General features: G+C 50.6%; 7 protein-coding genes across 7 annotated transcripts; 5 read left to right on the top strand and 2 right to left on the bottom strand.

Annotated features, from left to right (window-relative positions):
• Nucleotides 1-704: 704 nt before the first annotated feature.
• HO173_004000 (uncharacterized protein) lies at nt 705-1,402 on the top strand (the record flags this gene model as incomplete). Its single annotated transcript, XM_037305924.1, has 2 exons — nt 705-770; nt 821-1,402. The coding sequence occupies 2 exons, from the start codon at nt 705-707 to the stop codon at nt 1,400-1,402; spliced, it is 648 nt and encodes a 215-aa protein (XP_037167117.1).
• A 322-nt stretch (nt 1,403-1,724) lies between these two features.
• HO173_003999 (uncharacterized protein) lies at nt 1,725-3,566 on the bottom strand (the record flags this gene model as incomplete). Its single annotated transcript, XM_037305923.1, has 2 exons — nt 1,725-2,822; nt 2,877-3,566. The coding sequence occupies 2 exons, from the start codon at nt 3,564-3,566 to the stop codon at nt 1,725-1,727; spliced, it is 1,788 nt and encodes a 595-aa protein (XP_037167116.1).
• An 871-nt stretch (nt 3,567-4,437) lies between these two features.
• Nucleotides 4,438-7,192, top strand: HO173_003998 (uncharacterized protein; the record flags this gene model as incomplete). Its single annotated transcript, XM_037305922.1, has 3 exons — nt 4,438-5,577; nt 5,626-6,245; nt 6,298-7,192. The coding sequence occupies 3 exons, from the start codon at nt 4,438-4,440 to the stop codon at nt 7,190-7,192; spliced, it is 2,655 nt and encodes an 884-aa protein (XP_037167115.1).
• Nucleotides 7,193-13,743: 6,551 nt separating this feature from the next.
• Nucleotides 13,744-15,673, top strand: HO173_003997 (uncharacterized protein; the record flags this gene model as incomplete). The annotated part of the gene is made up of 8 exons (XM_037305921.1): nt 13,744-13,796; nt 13,874-13,944; nt 14,008-14,074; nt 14,127-14,305; nt 14,356-14,440; nt 14,493-14,539; nt 14,589-14,697; nt 14,746-15,673. The coding sequence occupies 8 exons, from the start codon at nt 13,744-13,746 to the stop codon at nt 15,671-15,673; spliced, it is 1,539 nt and encodes a 512-aa protein (XP_037167114.1).
• A 369-nt stretch (nt 15,674-16,042) lies between these two features.
• HO173_003996 (uncharacterized protein) lies at nt 16,043-18,569 on the top strand (the record flags this gene model as incomplete). Its single annotated transcript, XM_037305920.1, has 4 exons — nt 16,043-16,073; nt 16,132-17,934; nt 17,986-18,104; nt 18,177-18,569. 4 exons carry the CDS (start codon nt 16,043-16,045, stop codon nt 18,567-18,569), a joined length of 2,346 nt encoding a protein of 781 aa, XP_037167113.1.
• A 347-nt stretch (nt 18,570-18,916) lies between these two features.
• HO173_003995 (uncharacterized protein) lies at nt 18,917-21,019 on the bottom strand (the record flags this gene model as incomplete). The annotated part of the gene is made up of 2 exons (XM_037305919.1): nt 18,917-20,726; nt 20,781-21,019. The coding sequence occupies 2 exons, from the start codon at nt 21,017-21,019 to the stop codon at nt 18,917-18,919; spliced, it is 2,049 nt and encodes a 682-aa protein (XP_037167112.1).
• Nucleotides 21,020-21,801: 782 nt separating this feature from the next.
• HO173_003994 (uncharacterized protein) lies at nt 21,802-22,523 on the top strand (the record flags this gene model as incomplete). Its single annotated transcript, XM_037305918.1, has 3 exons — nt 21,802-21,809; nt 21,910-22,362; nt 22,415-22,523. The coding sequence occupies 3 exons, from the start codon at nt 21,802-21,804 to the stop codon at nt 22,521-22,523; spliced, it is 570 nt and encodes a 189-aa protein (XP_037167111.1).
• Between the last annotated feature and the right edge of the window lie 876 nt (nt 22,524-23,399).

Below are 23,399 nucleotides of genomic sequence, written 5' to 3'. Positions count from 1 at the left end.
AGGTGTAAAAGAATACTTGAACACGGTTGAGCAGGTCCCGATGCTCTTCGAACTCAAGCAAAGTCATACAATGGGTATTATAAACAGATCAAGCTCTTTGTTGTGTCAGGATGTCAGACTGATTCTAACTTCAAAAGATGAGCCAGCGCTAGCGTCTCAGGCCGGCTAAAACCATTCTGTACTTTCAATGTGGATAATCCATCAGCTCCCATGTCTACAATCTGTTCCTATTTCCAGCCTGAAGCATCTATTACATACGACTCTGACACCTCCCTCCAACTGCATGACGCGGCGAGGAGAAAGCCCTCTCGCGTGCTTTCCTCTTGGCCGTTGGGAGAGCTCTAGAACAACCCCTGTTCCCGCTGTTGGTGCGGTTTTGAAAAGCCATTCTTCGATCTCCATCTGCTAGGTATGCAAGATATGATGGCTCTACCTAATTCTCGCCTTGATTCAAATCAAAGAGACTTTCTGGATAGATAACATGATACTTGGATGTGCAAGAGACTATGAATTAATCAATGTGGGTGAGAAGATAATCATCGATGAGGAGCAGGGATCATGGTTCGAATCTCGGCAGTGCCCGAGCCAGCTGCGAGGTTTCGCCGAAAGTACCTTCAACTTCTGAGCAGGCAAACACTCGACACCGCAACTGATCCCATGTACCACGCTTCGACAAGTGTCAAGTCTTCTACCATACAAACCAGATGAATCGCCTCTTCGGGGCCAAAAACCCTGGTCCTAAACCCACCCTCTCCAGCGCCATTTCCACCGTCGGTGCCCCTTCCCAACTACAGCACTCTCTTGCTAACACCCCAAGCAGACTGACTCCCACGTCGAATCCTTGGACGTCAAACTCGCGAAACTCAACGCCGAACTGACCACCTACCAACAACGCATGTCCAAGATGCGCGACGGCCCCGGCAAAACCGCCCTGAAGCAAAAAGCCCTCAAGATCCTGCAACGACGGAAGATGTACGAAGGCCAGCGGGACCAGATGCAGCAACAATCCTGGAACATGGAACAGGCCTCGATGATGACCGACAATCTGAAAAACGTCATGACGACCGTCGACGTCATGAAATCCACCAACAAATCCCTGCGCAAACAGTACGGGAAGGTGGACATCGACAAAATCGAGCGCATGCAGGACGAGATGCAGGATCTGATGGAGGTGGGGAATGAGATCCAAGAGTCGATGAGCCGGAGCTACGACGTGCCGGAGGATGTGGACGAGGCGGAGTTGGATGCGGAACTGGAGGCGTTGGGGGAAGAGGCGGAATTCGAGGGGGGGCTGGGAATGGGACAAGGGGTGGGAGAGATGCCGGGCTTTATGCAGGATGAGGTGCCGAGCTTTATCGATGAGCCACCGGAGGGGGCAAAGGTGAAGGAGGCGGCCGGATGAGAGGTGTGGGCACGGGAGGGGAAGAGATCTGTACATTGAGAACCACGAGAGGCATGAGCGTCTGGCGTTTATCATCGGTGGACGAGCGTTGAGCAAGGGCATGGGAGTTTGAATCAGCGTGGAACATCATTGGTGGCAGAGGCCCGCAATTAAAGTTCAACTTCGATGGAGACTTTCCATACCATCAGATACATGGACCTTTTCCTGTTCCAAGACGTGTAACTTGTGTCTCTCTCCGTTTGGTATCATCTGACTCTAATCCCATGCCATACGCCCGATGCCCGATGCTTCAACGCTATGCGATGCCAAAACGCCCCATGCCTCAGGCTTCTCCCAATCCTGCAAACACCAAAGACGCCACATCCATGATAGTAATAACAAGCCAGATTGCGACCGCAAGGGCTGACACGAGCCGGTGGTTCCTCATCTTCACCTTCTCCGCTTCTGGCTGCAGTTCCTGCCCCATCTCCTCCCCTTCTACAGACTCCGTGCCACCAACAACCATATATTTGTTTCGACAAGTGAAATAGATGAGCGGTGCTGATATGAATGGCAGGGCAATACTGAGCGCGAATTGGGTCCCGTTCAGTGCTGCTGAGAGGCCCTCCTTGCCTACTGCTCCAGCGACAATGATGCTGGGTACAATACTGATAGATCGTGTAAGTAATCTCCGCACCCATGGCGCAACTTTCCATTGCAAAGCTCCTTCGCTGAGCATCTGGCCTGCTATTGTACAAACAATGCCGGCGGAAGTACCGGACAAGAGTAGGGCAAGAGCGAAGATTGTTCCAGCAACAGGCGCGAGTGTCGTGGACAGAAGGTCATGGATACCAAATAGATTGCCACTTTCAGCTGCAGAACTCGAGGAGAGCGAAGCACCGGCAACGATGAGAATGGCGCTGTTGACGAAGAGTGCGAAAGTGAAGAGCGAGATGATGACCTCTGCGGTAGAGTATGACAGGCATGAGCGGATGGCAGCCAGAGATGGTCGGTACAGGTTCTTGTTGCTGCGATCTGTCACATCCGGACCGCTGTAGTTCCTAGCCGCGATATCAAAGTCGATGAGCCGCGGTTGAACTAGCCCACTACCCAAGTACAAGCTATGTGGCATTACGGTGGCACCGAGTATACCACAACTAAGATAGATGCCTTGGCCTTTGACGATAGCAGAAGATGGAACGAATCCATCAAGCACTTCACGCACAGAAGCATCTCGGATGTAAGAAAGCTGAATGCAGAAGCATACTACTACGCCTAAAACTAGGATTATAATAAAGTACTCGAAAGCACGCAACCGGCGCGTAGAACCATTGGGGCTGTAGAAAATGAGAATGATGAGCACATCAAAAATGGTGATAACGCAACCCCAGACGAGAGGTACTTTTATCAATAAGTTGAGCGCGATGGCGGAACCAATGACCTGCAACTCGAATTAGAGAAGAGGTTAAGCAAGCGGAAAGCATTGAAGGCTCACCTCGGCAATATCGGTTGCAACGATAGCGCACTCTCCGACAATGTAGAGAACGATGTTCAGCCACCTTGGAAGGTGGGCTCTACAGTGCTGCGCGAGGTTGAGGCCAGTCACTGTTCCTAAGCGTACAGCCAAGGACTGCAGGACAATAGCGAAGACGTTGGACAAGAGAACGATGAACAGCAGCTTATACTTTGTAGCAGCTCCAGCTGACACATCTGTAGAATAATTCCCAGGATCAATGTAGGCCACTGATATCATGAATCCAGGTCCGATGAATCCGCAGAATTTAGCCAGGGTCCTCCAGATGCGCAGAAAGAAGCTGGAGGGAAAGCGAGGGGGGGAAATGTTTCCGAGGAATGGAAATTCACCTCTTGGCTCTACGCTGCCATGGGTTTTGGCAGGTCGTATTTCCGGGAATGACTTGACAGTATGAATGGACCGTGATGTGCCTATACGCTGGCGAAAGGACGATGTACCGTCGGGGTCGGCAATCCGATGATAGTCATTGGGGCCATCTATTTGCGAGCCTCCGCGCGCATCCTCGGCTTCTTTGACGGAGTCCTGTCCGGTCCGAAGGTTGACTATGCCGTTGAGGTCTTGCCTTGTCGTGACATCTGCAGCTAATTTCGAAGGGTTCTGATTCCAACCGTCGTGCGCTGCTGGCTCATCGGGCCGAGATGGACAATTCATGCTTCAGAGATGCTACTCTGTCAGTATGTCAGATATTGATAGGGCATGTTTCAATGCAAGACACACCGTCGAGGAGATAAAGAAGTACTCTGTTGATGGGAGTTGCTTCAAGGATAGAGGAAAGCTAAAATCCGAAGATTCTTTCGATCGCGACTTCTTCCGAAACTATGCATTACGCAACGTCATGAAAGCCCGAGAAGCGCACATAAATCATAAATTGATTCGACTTTGCTAGAAATATCCTGAAATATCATGCACGAACAAAAGCAGTAAACAATGTGCGACAGCCCCCAAATGTGCCAAACTACTTTCTAGAGCATTCTCGTGAAGCCGAACAATGGAATATACAAAGCGCGCGGAAAGCGCTCGCTGCTGTACTTCTCTTCTCTGATGGTTCGAAACGCCTGTTCAAATGGTCCAAAACTCAGAATGTCATTCTTGTGGAAGAAACACTTGCACAGTACGGAGTACTACTGTCGTATGGCACTGGAATTGCGGAGGTCGATGGGTAGACTGTAGCTGCCGCGCATCCTGGTGACGAAGATCTATTTTGCCATGCCAACCACCCGAATAGGAATAGGGTCAACAGTGCTAAATAACCCCACATTACGTTCGAACGAGCATCATTCATTTCGCTGAGATGTTTTCTTGCCTCGTAAGAGCAAGACAATTAGTCTCTATGTTTTGGAGCCGTTGAGAGGTTTCTCCATCCCTAGCAGCAGCTGGTGCTATTCACTCAGCCAGTCAGAGGAGGGAGAATACAGTGGCTGCTCTTGATCCAGCCGTCCAAACGATCTTGGTATTCCCTTTCAAGTGTTTGCCTCTTTGAATGGTCACTGTGCTGACTGTACCATCCAATAGTCCTCCCACAATGGAGTCGCAGGCACGAGCAGGCGTCACTTCCGACGCGTCGCCGCACAAGCGTACCAAGTCTTCCGTTCTCAAGTCCATTATGCCTGGCAACCATAAACGCAAGCCATCTTCCAAGAGCAATACTCAGCGCCTCTGGAATGATGAAAGCGATGGCAAGGAAGACTACATGTATCTCGGCAATCAGTCAATCCTGCCCCCAGACCATCCGCATACACGACAACATCTCCGAGAAGACAGCGGCAATGGAAATATCACAATTGCGTCGCCTAAGAAATCACTTGACGCACGGAATGAAAAGGATTCAACATCAGGAGATCACCAGAAAACGAAACGCTCAGCGTCGTTCAAATCATTCGGTGGGAAGGAAAAAGAGAAGCCTTCCAAGAAGAAATGTGAGAAAGAGGAGCAAAACAAAATGAAGAAGTCGAAGTCTTCCACAAGCATATCCGCCATCCTATCGAGGCCACGATCGTCGAAAGGTGTCAAAGCTGAGGACGCTCATCGCCAGAGAGACAAGGAGAATCGGACACCACCAAGCTCTGCGGGGATGGCACCACCGCCAATATGGGCTCAGTTTGCAACCCAAGGCTTTGAAGAACCATCTCGTACTATAAAAGTACCTCTCAACGATCAATTTGCCGTCGAAGAAGAAGTGGCATTGTACACACCTCGAGATTACTCGCCATCGAAGCAAAGGAATTTCCAAGACTATCAGCAGCCAACACTTTCCCGAAGAGCCGAACCAAAGCCTCGGCCAAAATCAGAATGCATCGCATCTGGCCCAACTTCAGCCTCTTTTGCCGAGACAGTATCTGGCCTACGGATATCTGGCCGGGACAAAAGCCAAGTAGACATTATCAATCATCAGCGGCAGACTGGACAAGCTGCGGACGCAAATGTGAAATTGTTTGCAGAGGAGAACCATTGGAGCGAAAGACCATCAAGCGTGGAGAACCGCAAAGTGAGTAACGACTCTGCCGACTCAGACTTGCCCATGCCAAATCGTGGATCGCGTGTAATGGCGGCCGTGGCAGTCTTTAATGGCAAAGCAAAAGAGTTACCAAAGGAGCCACCAAAGGACACCGAGACCGTCCAGCTCGACCGCAAGGCAATCGAGACTGCTTTCGAGTCCCTACTGGTAAGTCAGGTACTACGACGGCGAAGTCGTGGCTAATTAGGCCTTTAGGAAGCCAGGAACGTCCCGCAGAACACGAGAGACAAAATGAGGTCGTTGGACACCAACATTAAAGCAGACTTCATCAAAAAGGAAAAGTCGGGCTCAGGATCAGCGTCAAGTACGGAGGGTCTATTGTTGCATTCTTCAAGGCCTAGTGCTGGGAAGCGGTCCCAGACTGATGATCCTACTACGCATGATACTGGGGAATTCGTAGGCCCAACGGGCTCCACCGAGTCACCCAAGAAGCCACGACCAAGGAGCCGGACATTCACGTTTAGCAAAAGTGGCCAATCTCCGTCCAAGAAGCAGAAGTCTGAACGTCCAGCCTCTCATCAAAGAACAAAATCGGGCGGCCTGACACCGTCAGCTTCTTCCACATCATTGGCGTCTGATGGAGCCGCTCAAGGCTCTGCATTCGTCAGTAAAGCCAACAAGCGAGCCGTGCCTGAAGATTACATCAATTATCTGAAGCAAGTGCAAGCCCCAGGCTTTGTTGAGGTTGGCAAGATTCATAAATTGCGCCAGCTCTTGAGAAATGAGACTGTCGGTTGGGTTGATACATTCATCATGCAAGGTGGCATGACCGAGCTGGTAGAATTGTTGTATCGCATCATCAAAGTAGAATGGAGGTGCGTCGTTTTTTCTTTGTACGAACCTGGCCGTTGCTAATATTCTATTTAGAGAGGAGCATGAGGACACACTCCTTCACGAAACCCTCCTTTGCCTTAAAGCTCTATCTACAACATCCTCAGCAATGCGTCAGCTGTCTAATATTCAATCGACTCTTTTCCCCACCCTGCTTCAAATGCTCTTTGATGAGGAGAAGAAAGGCCCTAGCGAGTACACGACCCGCAGTATCATCATCACTATCTTTTCTACCTATCTTACCGACTCCAGTTCATCCGATTTAGTAAGCCGCGCGCGCCTTCTGCTCTCATACTTACACGATCCTTCGAAACCAGAAGAGTCTCAACCGCCGGGATTCATTGCCTCCATATACCACTCTCGGCCTTACCGCGTCTGGCAAAGAGAAATGAGCAACGTTACCAAGGAGGTCTTCTGGATATTCTTGCACCATACGAATATCATCCCTTATCCAAACATCTCGGAGACCTCCGGTTCTTACGCCTCTCGACATTTCACTCGCGAACACCCTCCGGTCCCGGCTGCCCCATACATCGGCGGCGTAGAATGGGACGCTACAAACTACATGACTGCTCATGTCGACCTTTTGAATGGCATCATTGCCTCCCTGCCCAGCTGCGAGGAACGCAACAAGCTCCGGCAAGAACTTAAAGACAGCGGATTCGAAAAAGTCATGGGTGTCAACTTACGCACTTGCAAGGAGAAGTTTTACGGCTGTGTGCACGAAGCGTTATCTACCTGGGTTGGTGCAGCGATGGAAGATGGATGGCCATATCAGGATGTCAGACAGGGGCCGAAGCAGGAAGACGTGAAGAGGATGAGCCCGAAGAAAAGTCCGAAGAAGAAGGATGCGGCGCCGAAGCTGGAGATGCCGAAGCTGGATCTGGGTGGAGGTGGGAACGGGGGCGGAGATGATGGCGGATGGCTGTGATGACGATATGGATCTATGAATATTTAATGAGCTTGTATGCAACAATTCACGGTAGTCACTGCGCGGCTTTCACAGCACCTGTCTATTAGCAGCAGTAGTCTATATTGGGTTTTGTTTTCTAGGTATCCCTTACGGATAACGGTAATTCTTACTATACATTGCCCACTCGTCGGTTCGCTCACCAGATGTCTCATGTGTCCTCTTTCCAACAACCCTTGCGGCCATATCCGGATTTCCGCCCCGTCCTTTTCGGAACCTCTACGCATTTCCTCCATCCACGACGGATAAAAAAAAACTTTCCCGGTCAATTGTCGTTTCAAGACTTCGGTCGTACAGGAGCCGTGCTACAGGATCTGGACGTCTGCTGTCAATTATCCGAGGCGAGGGAACTCATGATTGCTCGTGGTAGAGTACAAGCGTTTCATCTGGAAGGATGATGGGTCTGGATGGTGTGGTCCTCTCAATCGCTTCGTGTGCTGGGAGCGTGGTGGGGAGATCGGTTTGGAAGCATGATAGATAGATCAAGATGGTGTGGTCCTCTCAATCGCTTCGCGTACAGAGAGCGTGGTGGGGATCGGGTTGTTGTGTGATAATCTCGTTTGGAAGCATGATAGATAGATCAAGGTGGTGTGGCTCTCAATCGCCTCGCGTACAGAGAGCGTAGTGGGGGATCGGCTTGTTGTGTGATAATCTCGTTTGGAAACATGATAGATAGATCAAGATGGTGTGACTCTCCTTCGCCTCGCGTACAGAGAGCGTAGTTGGGAATCGCCTTGTTGTGTGATAATCTCGTTTGGAAACATGATAGATAGATCAAGATGGTGTGACTCTCCTCCGCCCGGCATGCAAGCAGTCTAGTTGGGAAACAGGGAGAGGCAGCATGGCCCCCTTCACGATCCCGGGCCTGGGATCCTCCAGCGTGGGGGTGTGCGGGTGAGAGATGAAGATGGCTCCCTTCCCGATTCCGGGCTAGAACTGAAAGAGTGGGGGTTGGTGAGAGAGGTCGAAGATTGCCTATCCAAATCCTGGTCTGTCTCGACGCGTTGCTCGGCGACTGCATCAATAGACGTGGAGATATCAAGCGGGGCGAGCAGAGCCATTTCCACCTTTGCCAGCAGTCGACACTCTCTGGATGATTGGTCCGAAATGCCATAGTAGCAGAACCAGGCCGTTCGATTTCCCAGCTCCCAGACAAGGCGCGCGCTCGTGCGATGAGAGGACATGGTGGAAGGAGGTCGATGAACTCGGCCAAATTCCGTGTGGCAGTATTGTTTGATGGAATGTCCGAAGCCCGAAAGGTGGACATTAGACGAGCTTGCTTGGTTCTGCGTCCAGCAAGATAATAGGTGCACGTCAAATATTAGGAGAGACCAAGGTAGACGGGAGACTGCACGCTCTGCCAAGATGTTCGGTCTGCTGACCTATGGAAGGGGGCTCGATATGCCCCGGTGGCGTACTTTGTCTGCATTCATTACGGACAGATAGTCACGCCGTCGACGTTCAGAGGGAGAGAGGTCATTGTGGACGAGGTGGCGATTGTCAACTCAGATCTTGGACCCTAGCTTAGAGGATCGCGAATAATATCTCCGAGGAGAAAGATACGCCACGATCGAGCAAGCTGGATGAGATCTTGCAGATTTTAGTACGTTGACTTGATCGATTGACAGTAGGGGACCATACTTTATGGTAGCGTTGTCGGCTTATATTTCCTGGATGGATGTCAGCCACCGGACGTCGTCCCCAATGTAGCCAAGCATGTGGCTTTTACATGGTAGTCCACGGCTAGATTATTACGAAAGAGTGTAGAAGCGTGTGGCCGCTACTGATTCGTGATATTCGAGCCGGCGGCAAGATTCGGTGAAGCGGACCGTTGACCATGTGGCATTAATTTTAGCTCTACCACGCGCTTTAAGATTGTAGTCAGGTCCCTCTGCAGGTCATTGGGTATCTGCAAGTCATCGCGGTCGGATGGTGGATGTCTTGTGGGTGGCGAGGTCACGCTAGTGACGGTCATCCTCGGTGATGGAACCTATGGACCAGGACCCACGTGGATGCCACGCTCCTTCTTTTCTGGCAGCCCGCCTCGGTGAAGGGGAGGCAAGTATTGCCTGGGATATTTGAGGATAATCGAAGGTTCGGACTCGCCGACGTTGGTAATGAGCGTCGCAATCGATTGTCGACGATGGATTTGGGAGTTGTGTGCTAGACAGGTTAGTGGCTGCATGTCTACGGTATCATCTTGCACTTGTGGGCTAAATCATATTAGCGCGATCGGAATCGGCTGTGTAAGGTATACGAGAAGCATCAAATCCAGTGGAGGAGTTGGCAAGGTTCGAATGCCACAATGGTTCTGATGCATTGGAGCCGAGGGTCATAATCTCCGAGATGCTGCAGCTTTAGCAGTAGGCTTTTGTTGTAACCGGGTACTGCGAATTGACCCAGCAGGCCTTGTGCTTTTGAGACCGAAGTACCGCGGTGGTAGTTTGGAATGTAGTGGTAATAGTGGTAATAGTGATATGAGGATGTATTGAGTATGACGGGATTTGTGGGATGTGGGAAAGGCATGTGCATGTGGAATAATTGCATGTCGCGTGGGGATGGAAAGTTTAAATAATGTTAGGACCATGGTAAAGGCCGGGAAAGCGCTGCGGGGCTGCGGGGCTGGCGGGAGAGATGCATGAAAAAAGAAGAAGAAAGTAGAAAGCGAATTAATTATCATTCATTCATTCATTCATTCATTCATTCATTCATTCTCATTCATTCATTGGATGATGGTCATGCTCGGACTTGAAAGATGATGGATGCCTCGAGAACAGTAAGTACAGTAATAATGATTATAATACTATTCAAATTTAAATTCAAAAAATCCATCATTCATTGAGTAACGATGAGAGGTCGCCGAAGAAGGAGGGGGAGAGGGGGGGGGGGTTTCCCTCGTCCAAAGCTGCATGGAAGAAAACAGAATCCTGTTTGGCAGGATTGTTGCTTGTCACATGGCTCATGCTCCTTACAGTAAGTAGAGCCGTCGCTTTTTTGCTTTGTGCTCTGTCCTCCAGGCTTGCATGATTGGCGTCTTTTCTTTTTATTCTTCTTCTCTTTTCTTTTCTTTTCTTTTTAGAAAAATCATGTATGGTCCCTTAATTGTTGCTGGTCCGATGATCATCATTATGATTATGATTATCAATATCATTCTCATTCTCATTATCATCATCATCATCATATCATCATCATCATCATCATCATCATCATCATCGTCATCATCATCATCCTTCGATTCATTTGCAGAGATCCGGTTACTTATGATTAAAGCTCAAAGGTTCATAGCGAATGATTTACGACCGGGATAGCAGCGGGTCGATGCGCAGATTTAGCGGCCGAAAAGAAACAGGGATTAAAACCCAGAGATTGCTCTCCCTAGCTCGGTTACGAAGCGAGCTCTAAATCCCTCATGCTCCTTTTCAGTCATAGTATCTCTGCAAAACACGGTCAGAAGACCGTGCCGTGCATGATATGATGATAATATGGAGAGCGTCTGCCCAATAGTAACGTTTCATTTGGCCGCGCAACTGCAAGAAACAAGGAGGAAGTCAGATGACCTCAATTCCTAAACGCCGACGGATAACGAACCTGTCAAATGTGCATATGCACCGTTCTTCCCAGGTTTACCTTGACCTGTCACCGTCAACAAAGTAAGGATCGACAAAGGGCCTTGATGCTTCCCGCATCCGGCTTTTTGCTGCAGCTCAATGTACCTCTTCGGGACCTCAAGGCAGGACCAAGCAAACACCAGAGGGGATTGCTACCGTCATGGCAGTTTGCATGCGTCTATCTTACAGCTTGCTGCAGTGCACAAGACAACTTTCTTCAACTAGGCGTAAAGCTTGCTGAGGCCATGCCCTCGTTGGTCCGTTGTGGGCGCCCAGGTACAAAGTGTCTTTACCCTCGAGATGGGCGGACGGGCGCTATAGCCCAATCCCGAACGCGCGTAGAAGGCGTGAGAAAGCGACTAGAAAAGTCACATTTCGTAATTGTGCTGCGGGTGATGTGATAGCGACGGCGTGGCGCACGGAGATGACCTGGTCACAACGATGACCAAGGACAGTTCAGGGCGTTTCAGCGCCAATGCGATTGGCAATATCTTAGGGCTTGTAGAGACTAGAGGCAAAGCCAATTGTGGCTGATGTCGGTTACAGAGTTATCTTCGACGTGGGGCCGTTCAGAACTATGTTTCCAACGCAAATCGTGCCCGGGTATGAATCCAGTCCCCCAGGCGGATTGGGACTGAAATGAGTGGGATGATACGGAGTAGTCTGGATCAAAGTTGCGCTCTTCGCTGTGAACATCCAGCAGACACATCAGAGAGCCCGTTCGCTGCTGACCCTCGGACGTTCATGTAAGCCAAGCCTGTCTAGAAGCCGTTTTCGCATGCAACAAGCCGTCACGCATGCTTTCGAACAAGTAGCAATTTTAACCGTGGCAGAAGTAGTCATGGACAGGTGGAGACGAGAAGGTCTTCCGCATTGAGACACGACAAAAGCCATATGTCAAGCCTCACGGTTGTGCTTTCTCAACCAGTCCCGGCTACTTGAGTGGAGGTCGGCAGTCATACAGATTGTCTAGGGAATTCTTGCTCGGCTGGAGATTTAGCTCAAGTGTCATGCACCCACGCGACAAGCTCGGTCGACGCTAGGCTTAGCTGCAGGTCGGCCTGCGGCCACAATGCAAATGCAACCCCGAGCGCGTTAGGCATTCGACCTCCCTTCTGATGCCAGGAGTATCAGGCGCTGTTTCCAAAGCTTGTTAAAGGCTGGGAGTTGGAGGATGGAGTCGTTTGGACAATGTCAACATCTGACCGACCAATGAGAAAACAGTAAAGTTTCAGAATCATAGTGCCCGACTCTTACCAGGTTTGCTTTAGCGGACGCCAACGATCACTCAACAAGGCTATTCCAAGCAAGGTGTCTGCTGTTTGACTCCTTCCGACTCGCACTACCCATCTTCCCCTAAATCATAAAATGTTCAAGTTCCATTTGACTCCTCGCTTCCACCGAATCCCAGGGTGTCGCAGGCAGATGTGGTTAGGCGAGTAGTCTTATGATATGTAATATGACATAGGCAGTACGACCAGAAGATTCCTGGATGACCAAGCTCTTTTGAACGTCCACTTCGCGTACTGCTTTATCCAACCTTTCAACCATTTCGAGTCTTTGATTTGCCTCTGCTCATCCATCATATTCTTCCAATTGTCTGGCTTTCCGACTCGAACCCAGACCCGGGAAATCCCAACGTACACCCATTCGTCATACCCGACTTCTTCTTACCCCCAGAGCTGATACGTCTTTGGAAAGGAGTACGGCTCAAAAGATCGGACTTTGCGCATCTTGTGATCCAACCAGGCGGTAATACCCTCAAAACCACTCGTATCGAGACAGCCTTGGATACGACACACTGCTCGGCCGTGAATGAAATCGCTTTTTCCCAAAATTGGTTAGAGGCTTCGTCTGCCAGAGGTCAAAAGCTTCATTCTGGAAGTTCTCTCCACGGCCCGTGTGAGTTTGGATGCTGGGTCCTTTTCCGAAGCTTGGTGGCCAGCACGGCGTGATTGATCTCCACATTTCAACAGACTTCAATGTTCGGCGGCGCGGTTGGAAGAATCTGACTCCACTCGGCTTGAAGAGGAGCAGTCAGACTTCCTGGTGTGCTCATCGGTGGAGAGCAGACTCAGGAGCGTGGAGAGGTCAGAAGGCCATCATATCAGGAAGACTCGTCAGCGAAGGCTTTTCCCGGCAGGCATAGTTCGATTAAGAGTCAGAAGAAAGAAGAAAGAAGAAAGAAGAAAGCAAAGCTTGTGGTGCTTGTATCATTATTGTTACTTGGTGGAGAAGGTTAGACTTTGGCTTTTTCATCTTGTTGATGTTTATCAATTGCGAAGTGGGGAGGGAAAGTTAGAAGGCACGGGACCAGCAAGAACTAGTCTCAACGCGTCAAGGGTACCAAAGAATCCTTCCCACATCCCAGGCCATCACGATTCACGACTGTCCGAATTTCCTGTCCTGACCCATTCAAAGCTGTCTGACCAGCTCTTTCACCATTGACCTCGCACTCAACTATAAACCACAATCGCATTATATGGTCCCTGATTTTACCAAAATATCAAGTAGAAACCAAAAAGCCTGGTTGGAGAGCTCAGGGACTTGAGGACGCGCAAGATTCTTGCCACGGATAGACCTTCAAGGAAACCCCCTCATTGAGCCACAAGATCAAGCCTCGGGTTTCATTCTTGAGTCAAGGATCAGGGAATTGACTCAGCGGGCGTTTGCCTTTTGCAACCAAAGTCGGCTCTCGCCGCACCACCTGGTTCATTGGGCTGACCCTGTGTTCGGACAGCCCCACCCAGCTGGGGAAACAGAGGAATCGACACCACAGCAAAGGATTCCTCTGTGCTCTTGATGGTTACATCTTCAAGTCCTCTGGCACCTCAGCTGTCAACCGAAACCCATTCATTTTCAGAACCGTAAACCCCCGGATCAATCGGTCAAAGCTGTCCATTGATGAACGCCTCACACGTTGCGGAAGAATCCTCGCAACTTCTGAGGCTCACGAGGTACGGCAGTGCCTCTGCAGCCGACTGACTGATCTCAATTCACTGCCGGGAACCTCACTGACGATGCGGATGCGTAGCAATGCATACACCCTGACGGTCCGTCAGGGGCCAGAGCGGGCCAAGGCTTTCGCGGGGCCAAAGGAAAAAGGTGAGGCCTTACTGACACTCCTGTATATTGACAAGACTCTGACCACGTCTGCCTCTTCTACAGACCGCAAGCCTGTTGACCCGCCACCCATCATACAATTACAGATTAGGGATCCCCAGGATCCAGCTCAGTAAGGCAGACGAAGGATGAGGACCCCGTCGTACAAAAGCTGACTCGAACAGGAACTACCTGCAAAGCCCATACTTTTTCATGTGTTGCAACCTTTGTGACGCCAACCTTGATCGTCCGGGACAGTTGGCCGCTGCTCATCAGGGCGAGGATATTGACACAGCAACCCAGTCCGCTCTGGCAGGAACATTAGTATCCTCACTTCATAGACTGAAGGACGTTGACAACACTGGTATGTGAAGCTCCAACTTCAGTGGCTACACCAACACTCAATCATTTTAGATGGTGGCTTCTTTGTTTTCCCGGATCTCTCCGTGAAGATTGAGGGTGACTTCCGCCTTCGATTCAGTCTCTTTGAGATGGGGAAGTAAGTCTGTCCATTCCCATTGGAATGAAGCTTTGACTGAAGCAAACCTCAGAACACGTGTCTCATATATAAAATCCGTTACATCATCTCCTTTCACTGGTCAGTACCTTCTCCAATAGATTCCGATGACCAAGTTGACAAATGTCAGTATTCACACCGCGGGCGTTCCCGGGAATGTCTGAATCTACATTTCTATCACGCTCATTTGGGGACCAAGGGGTGAAGCTGAGGATCAGGAAAGAACCTCGAGTTTTGGGGTAACATGTCTGACCTCCTTCTGAACTACCATTCTAACGGCTCAGCAGCAAAAGGTCAGCACCTTCGGATTTTCTACCCGCAGACGCCGCGCACGGGCACCCCCAGCAAACACCCGTTGAATATCGAAACATGGGGCTGCAGCCGCAACATGAACAAAGCGGAGGCTTCGGTCCTTCGGGGTACAACGACGATCTGCCTCTTAAGCGGCAAAGAATGTCTATTGATTTGGCTAGGAGGACTGCATACGAACATGACCAACGGCTCTCTCAACGCTCTTACATACAACAGCGGGATGCTTATGGTCAATATGCTCCATCAACACCTAGTCGTGGATCATATTACGTTCAAGGTCCTTCAACCGGTCCTGGTCCCATCGAGTACCCCTTCAGCCATGGACGTACAAACTCATCTTCCAACTCTTCGCCATTCTTGTCTCCTCGGACAGAGTATCCTGCGTATCAATTTCCAGCACCTAATTCAATGTATCAGACACATTCAAGGAACTCTCCTCAGCAGTACCAGCAGAGTCAGTATACCCCTACCCAAGCAAGACCGGTCCAGTTGGCACAATCTTTACCCCCTTACCGTCCGCTGCCGTCATCTGTTCCATCTCAGCCAGAGCAACCCAGAGCATACTCACGATCAATGGAAACGGACGAGCAATCACTGGCGAGTCGAGGGTACGAACAAAGCTACAACAACTCTCAATATCCTCCCATAAACTATGACCGCCAAGTTCAGCCTCTAGCTCGGACTCTTCCAGCGCCTTCGCAAGCTGTAACTAGTCTCCTCCCTCCTCTGCAGTCCTTATCTTCTGCTCAGCCACGAAGAGATACCTTGCAGTCATATTCAAGCGGTGGGATGTCAAATGTAGAAACCAACACTCACCTACCATCATCATTGCCGCTGGTGCCGCCAAGCTCGGAAGCACAGAACTTTCTGCCACAGCCGTATCGGGGTCGAGACCATGGCTGAGGGTCTTGACACTTCAAGCGCATCGATCGCACTTTACTCTGAGACAAAAAGGACATCCTTAGCTATAGCATCCACTGTGTTGACCGGTAGAGCTAAGCGCGAATGCTTAGTTCTATCTCTTACGGGCTCCGACCTGACTCTTGCCAAATTAAATGGCGCAGCGCTCCTGCCTCTCAAAGGCTCTTCTTCTAGCATCGAAAACAATAGGTCCAGGCTTAGCATCCAGCCACCCGAGTCATTCTATTCACCAATACAACAGCTTTTAACGGATCAAACCGAGCTTTTTCAGGCGTTGCAACATTAAACCCCAGTGTTAACAAGTGTCGTCAACTCTCGAACGCGGTCATCACACTGTTACCCATCCCTACAATGTCGCCGATCTCGAGTACACATTCCTCTAGTAGGTTACTCCCGTACCTCACGGATAGGGAGGAAGTTCGAATGCTCATGTTCTACAGCGGAAACGGACCCAGACTACAAACCGGAGATTCAGCTACGTAGCCCCACAAAGAACGAAGACAGTGTGAACTGCCACCCTTGGAATACGCGTGGACGACGTCTATTTCCCCAACGCCGCCCTTCACTACCAACTTCTATAAGCCGCAATGTGAATGTCAAACCCGGCTCCCCACCCTTCGAAACCTCGCCTCCGAGCGATCACTCCCCTATCAATCACCAAGAATACGACAGCAACACCAGCAGTCCAGACTCCGTTGACTCCGCCACCACAGTAAAAGTCCGTATGTCTCCTAGCCCTGACCGGCCATTTCCAGAGACAGACTCGAGGGTTGGGGAAGTAGCCCGTGTCTGTAGGCCTTGCCTGGCTGGATCGCTCCCTGGATCTTGCTCAGCCGGACCGCCGATCATCCCTTACAAGTCATCAAACAACAGCTTGGAGACCAGCCTTTCTGCGCCACTGTATACCGATACGCCTGCTCGTGGCAATCTTCAGTGGACGTCTATGGCACAGTTCCACAAATCTGGGCATCGTCTGAGACCCAGGACCCCATCGCAACTACCGAATGGCGAGCAAATGACCCGTGATTCAGACAAATCTCAAGATGCGCTTGTCCGTACAACTGACACGTTCAAAGGCAACTTACCAATTGAAATTGTTCCTTGCAAGTGGAGCCAGTCACCAGGAATCACCCCCTACCCCGAGTTGTTACCAATCGAAGCCCATCAAGACTGGGGCCGAGAAGAGGATCCTTACGTTGTTGCTAAGGACCTGAGCCGTCCTAATGTCCCAACAGTCAAGATCGCTACCTGGGATTGTACGGTGAAGCTATCAACCGTTGCCACAGTCACTGGTAATGGAAGGCTGCATATCCACCATCTGGCTCTTTTGTCGGTCATCATGCCAAGGGAAGAGCTCTACGCTGAGAAAGTCAGCCTCTCTTTCGTGGTCACGAATGCGCTTCGGAACGATCACAAAAGCAGCTTGGGGCCAGGTCAATCCTCGTTACTGTTTAAAGAAGACGTCTCCCAGCCCGGTTTTTTCCCGCGCGAAGGGGCAGAATTGGTGATTGTACGCGACAGCTGTGATCTTGAGAAGCCGCTCAATCTGTACTTCGCTTTCACATATCCATCACCTTGTCACTTTGGTATGGCATCGCTCCCTACTTTTCGACCCAAGGAAGGAAGATCACTCTCAGAAGTCGTTTTTATTGCAGAACCTCTGCCACCACTGAGTATGAGAACCTTTATAAGAGACCCGCTAAGCAGTTGGAAATTGTGTCATCATCCCGCCAGTCAAGTCACCTGCTACGAGCGAATCGATCTGCCTCGACTCTACCCTGCGGGCTTTCAAGATGACATACAGATGAGAATTTTAGAGCTCGAATCTGTTCGCTTCCTAGCGCTTGGAGAATCAACCCTTTCCAGCGTGGTTTGGAAGCTCGACATCACGGTTCATGAACTCCCTGAGGAACAGTTGGAGTGCCGAATAAGCTTTTTTCTTGAGGTCGGAGCGGCTACGGCCCTTGTGTCTTTGGTTTCTCATGGCTGGGTGCCTCGATACTTCATCGTTGATGGTCGGATAGCAACCGAAAAGGTTGGAGGGTGCTGGGAGAACAAGGAAGGGCACATAACAATTTTCAAACAGGCTCACATGGGCCCTGGTCCAATCATGATAGAGACTTACTGGCAAGGACCTCCAAAAAATGAAGAACGTGATGGCAACAGCACCGACAATTCTCCGCTACCTAGGGTTGCGGATCGCAAAGTGCTTGGAGGGAGATTGACGTGCCAAGCTAACAAAAGTAGGTACCACTGTCAACGAAATACATTTATACTCGTTGATGTGAGAATAGTTGTTCTTCTAAACCACGTTGAGGAAAGAATCCGCCCATATGGCCCTGATAACGGGACTTACACCCTACTTCCAACCATGGATGCTGGTTATATGATCCTTCTTAAACGCGTCACAAAGGTACGCTCCAACAAATTCCGACGTCCGGTTTTGATGCGTCTCCCTTTGCTGACCGTTCCTGTGGGTATTCAGCCTTCCGAGCATACTGTTTTACGTTCAGACGCTGAAGTGAAAATGGATCATGGGAGAGGCTTGAGCCATATTGCCAATGACGTGAAAGGGGAAGCAGCCCCGAAACGCTTACTGCAGGCTATGTTACCGTCATTACTCGTTCTGCTTTTGTTGGTTCCGGGTTTCCTGCTCTTTGTCGGACACGTTCGTAAGGGAAACAATCACAATGAGCGCACAAGTTGGAGGGAGATGAGTCGGGACGGGGAAAGGCCCCAAACGGTCATAGATTGGTTGGGCTTGGACCCCTTGCAACCCGACGTTGCAGCGACGGACAAACCCATCGAGGTAGCGAAGTGTGAGGGATGGAGGGATTGGGTTGATTATGGGAGTGGATGGAATGGATGTATCCCCTGAATACGGCGAGGTGGGAGGAAAGTAGGCCGTCCGTTTGTGTTGAAACGCAGCTTGTCTATCATTAGTAGTAAATCGATACCCCGGCTCAAAGCCTTGAATGTGGTTTTTGGACTCGGGCACCCGGCCCTTGTCCGACAAAATCTGCTGTCCAAAATCCGAATCATGACGAGATATTCCACCCCTGGAGATCTCATAACACGAAACATTACGTCCAGGCCCGCAGCGCATTATCGTGGCAGATCCATATCATACACTCATCACAACAGTCTAGGGTATCGCCCAACACTTGCGAATTGGACACCCCATCCACTCATGCATCAGAACGGAAATCTTCCATCCATGCCCCCCTACCAGCAGAACCCCTCAGCGTGCAAATATATCCCCTGCGCTCCAGTCCCCTTGTGCACACCCCTCTCATTACTCATCTCCGCCACCGCCATCCTGACCGTCGCATTCAATCCCAATGGTCCGCACACCGCCACGCCGGTCTCGCCCTCTGCGCGACTGAGGGTTTTCCACAAGAGGTCGGAGATGGGCGGACGGCCGGAGATGAGTGATGCAAAGGAGGAGATGGTGGGGGCGGTGTTGTTCTTCTGCTTCATCTTATTGCTGCAGCAGGGGGGGTTTGGTGGTGGTATTGCGGTTGTGATCGTTGGGATGGCGGGAGGGTTTTCGTCTAGGTCAGTGGAGCTGGTCGAGTCTGGTCTGCTCTCGTTTAAGGTATCGGCGTCATCGGTTGGTGGAAGGGAATTGCGGACGCAGCAACATGGTCCGAGGGACTTGTCGCATTGGCATCCTGTTTTCTTCGTCGCGTCGGATGATTCGGTGAAAGCCCCGTCACAGGTTACGAAGATCCTGATTTCGACGTCTATGCCGGAAGCACGGAGCTGAGCGACGGCCCCAGACAGTTCTTCGGAGATCCAAGACGTCCAGGAGCTGTTCTTAATTACCCAGACGAATTCTATACGGCGGACCGGCAGTCGTTGGGATGAGGCACGGTGGGCAATGTCGAGGAGTTGGGGGAGGATGAATGTTACGCCAGTGGAGCCGGCGATCAGGAAGACGGTGTCGAAGGCAGCGAAGTCGGCGTGGGAGCCGCCGTAAGGACCTTCGATTAGGGCTGTGTGGGTTTGTTGGGGTGCTATGGCGTCCTGTTGGGTCCTTGGTAGCAGAGTGGCGGTGGATGAGGTCGCGGATGTCAGGAGGCGGTTGGTGAAGCCTTTGTGTGCTTTCAGGATGAAGACTAGGTCATTGTTGTGCGATGAAGGCACTGATGCGATTGTAGCAGGGTGGGATTGAATGAAACCAAGGCGCGGGACCTTGAGAAGGACGTGAGCACCAGGTCTCCATTTCTGGACGTGCTTAATTGGGACACGAATCTTAGTTACGCCGCCTTCGAAGGCTGTCAAAGTGGCGCGGCCAGGGTGGATGTTATTGTATGCGAAGCGCAAAATCCGGATGAGGCGGTCCACGATATACAATGCAATGGGGATGTATATGTAGACGCGGGAGTACAGGGCGGTGGATGGCAGATGAATCATTATGGCAATGATGAATCCGAAGAAGGTGATCAGGTGCTGGATGACAAAGAATTCATAGGAAAGGTTCCGAAATGGCGCTAAAGTGCTCAGGTTGAGCCAGAGCAGTATAGCATATGCGGCGATACCAGTCGGTGGGCAGCTATCCGTAGACCATTCCATATGCACTAGGCCGTACAGACTCCACCCGTAGTTCTGGTAGCCCAAGTGCAAGGTAGCAAGAAGGAGGAGGACCCGAGACACCCATCGATGAAGTACGTTCAGCCGCTCGTAGGAGACACCGGTGACGAGGCCAATGAGATTGTGCTTGGCAGCAAGAAGAATCAAGAGAGGGACTTGAGCCACGGCCAGCCATGCTGCTCGGATACCTAGCGCTTGGTAGTGTTGCGCACCTGGGACGTCATTATCGATGAACTCGAGAGCAAGGACGAAGCCAAGGTAGGCCAGAAGAAGACTGATGGTGCCCAATGGTGGGACCTTGAGCCAGAAAGTTCTTCTGGTCGGGGTGAACTGTAGATAAGATCCCTCACGGAGTATGGCGGTAATGGTAGCCAGGGATTTGCTGATGATATTGCTCGGTTTAGCTGGACGTGTTGCGTTGGCAGCAGCAGCCCGGATTCTCGCGCACGATTAGCATTCGTCCGTTGTTCGAAGTAGGAGAGAAAGAAGATACCTCAACTTGAGAATTGCCATCTGAACCATGTTGAAGATTGCAGCGATGCCAATGACAATGACGACGCCATACCAAAAGTGTCTTGCAAATGCGTTTCCAGAAATCTGCAAATCGCTGTCGTCGAGGATTTCTCCCAGAAAATCCATGGCCTGGGTATCATTTGAAAAGTCAACGCCAGAAGAATTCAAAGCAGAGGACGAGTCGTCGCCCATGGCGGGCATGGACATTGATGTGTCCATTGTGATGAGGCACCGAGGAATGTAAAGACTGGTATCTACACGGTGGAATGTTTGAAGCGCGGGAAGGTTTCACAGCAAGATGTATATTGAATGGCAAGAGGAAGAGTACCTTGGAGAACATTGACGTTAGGGGATTGGATCAAGTCATGGAGGGTGGGAGTGATTGATTGGTTCAGGGAAGGCCTGGTGGGCCCGCCAGAAACACGGGCACGCGCAGCACATGTAAGAAGATGCGAGATGCCATAATAAATAAAAATAAAAATAATAAGGTCATCATCTTCTCCACCATTGCTTCATGATGCCTCTTCTACTAATACCTACTACAGTGTACGGTAGGTAGGAAAGAAGAAGAATTGTCATCTTTGTCCATGCGGTCTCCGAGAACAACAGGCTCGGTGAATGAGATTCTATCATTAGCGTCACACTAGATACTTTAGCGCTCTCAAACTTGCTCAATCTCTCTCTCTCTCTCTCTCTCTCTCCGCCCTCATCCTCATCCTTCACTATAAGATGGCAACTGTATGGCGGCGGCGTTGAATGATAGACGTTGCATAGAAAGAACAAAGAGTAGGTAGATCATTCTTCAATAATGTTTCCGGTTCCTGATGCCCTTGTCCCGTCACCACCCTTCCTTACATGTACATATGTACGCAGGGTCGAGATCAAAAGACGGAGACCGTTGCTTACATGTACTTTACTTTACCTGACTTTTCCGCCCCAGCTGCAACTTCCCTTCTTCTAAACATCTAGAATGTTTACAGCCTTGTCTACTTTCCTCATCCATGCCCAAGTCAGTTGCTCTTACTTGCCGCCCAAATTAACCCAATCTCATCTTTTCTCCTCTTTTTCTTCATCACAAAAAGCGTTATCACCATCTCACAATCTCACAGTACTGTCGAACCTCACACGCTCCTCGGGTGGTTTGCTGTTTGCGTCATGGACATGTCTTCATCCACTTCGCTTTCCACTAACGGCGGCTCTATGTCCTCAATGATGGGCACTCTCTTCACCTCTACAAGCACCCCACTTTACTCAACCAAATGGACACCTGCAACCACGGGCCAGTACGCTGGCACTTGCATCTTCATAATCATCCTAGCCGCCATTTTCCGTGGTCTCGTCTCCTATAGGGCAATGCGGGAGCGTGGATGGCGAAATGTCGAGCTCAAGCGACGACCAATCATAGTCGCTGGTAAGAAGCAGGACGACGAGGCAGCCGGACTTGGTGAGAAGGGTATTGGAGCCGGCGGCGGAAAGGAGAGGAGAAGCAGGCCGTGGAGGATCATTCCGGATGTGCCTAGGGCACTGCTCGATACAGTAGTCGCTGGGGTCGGATATCTGCTGTCAGTCGTTGGCGCACCCGATCGGAAGATTTACATGCTAATCTCTCTGCAGCATGTTGGCGGTGATGACCATGAACGTCGGCTACTTCCTTTCTGTCCTCGGTGGCATATTTCTGGGCAGCCTAATGTTTGGACGTTACGCGGTCCACTTTGCACCATAGCCACCTCTACCGCAGATTCGTGTCATGGAGAAGGCACCTGGACTCCAGTTGCAGAAGTGACACCATTCCGGCAACGGTGTATGAAATCGCTCTGCAGGACGATGTAGCACAAGGATACTGGGCCAGAAAGTGGTACCTAGCTATGTTAATTCCAGGGGAACAGACAATGTCTGCCTTTCTGGTTTATGGGGAGCCGGAATGCTGGCCTCGGCAAAGTCGCTTTGCATTTACAGTATGACCAGCACAGTGTATGATAGAGCAGCAATGCTAGTCCTTCTCACGGTTTCACCATTGTTCTACATGTTTGCTGCATGTAGCTAGCTATCTTTGTCTCCAACAGTCAAATACTGACTGTTGGCCGTAACTTAGTTCTTCATGCATTCTACATCATCACCGTTGTGCCTCGCTAAGTAGAGCAAATGATATCCAGTGGCATGCAGCAGAGTCTACCCGTAAGCTGATCATACCAGCGCCTACGACACGTAATCTGATACCTAAGTGACGACGCGTTGGGTCTTTGTCACAGCCAGCCCCTCGAGCCTCGGCCGAGGAGGAGTGGCGAATTTGGCTGACTAGCGCTGCCAAGGTATCCCGCCGACACCGATACCAGAGCTTCTTCCCAACGTCATTCCTTCTGCCACCGGACGAGAGTCGTATAACGAATTCGCCCATGAATCTATTCTTCGTAGCTACAACCTGATTTTGCACATCTTTTGGTTGAGCTGCTCATAGAAGCTTGCACAAGCTCTTTCCTTTGGCCCACAGTCATCACGCGGCTAGCACATCCGTTGGCCTTTGCGTTACACTAGAGAGCCTGTTCCGGGGATTTTGCGGCTGCCAACAGCTCCTGTGCCATCGGAGCACCCTCCTAGGCCT

Source organism: Letharia columbiana, assembly GCF_014066305.1.
Source record: "Letharia columbiana isolate WasteWater2 chromosome Unknown Sc0000010_s0, whole genome shotgun sequence".
NCBI lineage: Eukaryota > Fungi > Ascomycota > Lecanoromycetes > Lecanorales > Parmeliaceae > Letharia > Letharia columbiana.
The sequence above is the reverse complement of the archived record's forward strand: the minus strand, read 5'-3'. Positions and strand labels throughout refer to the sequence as shown.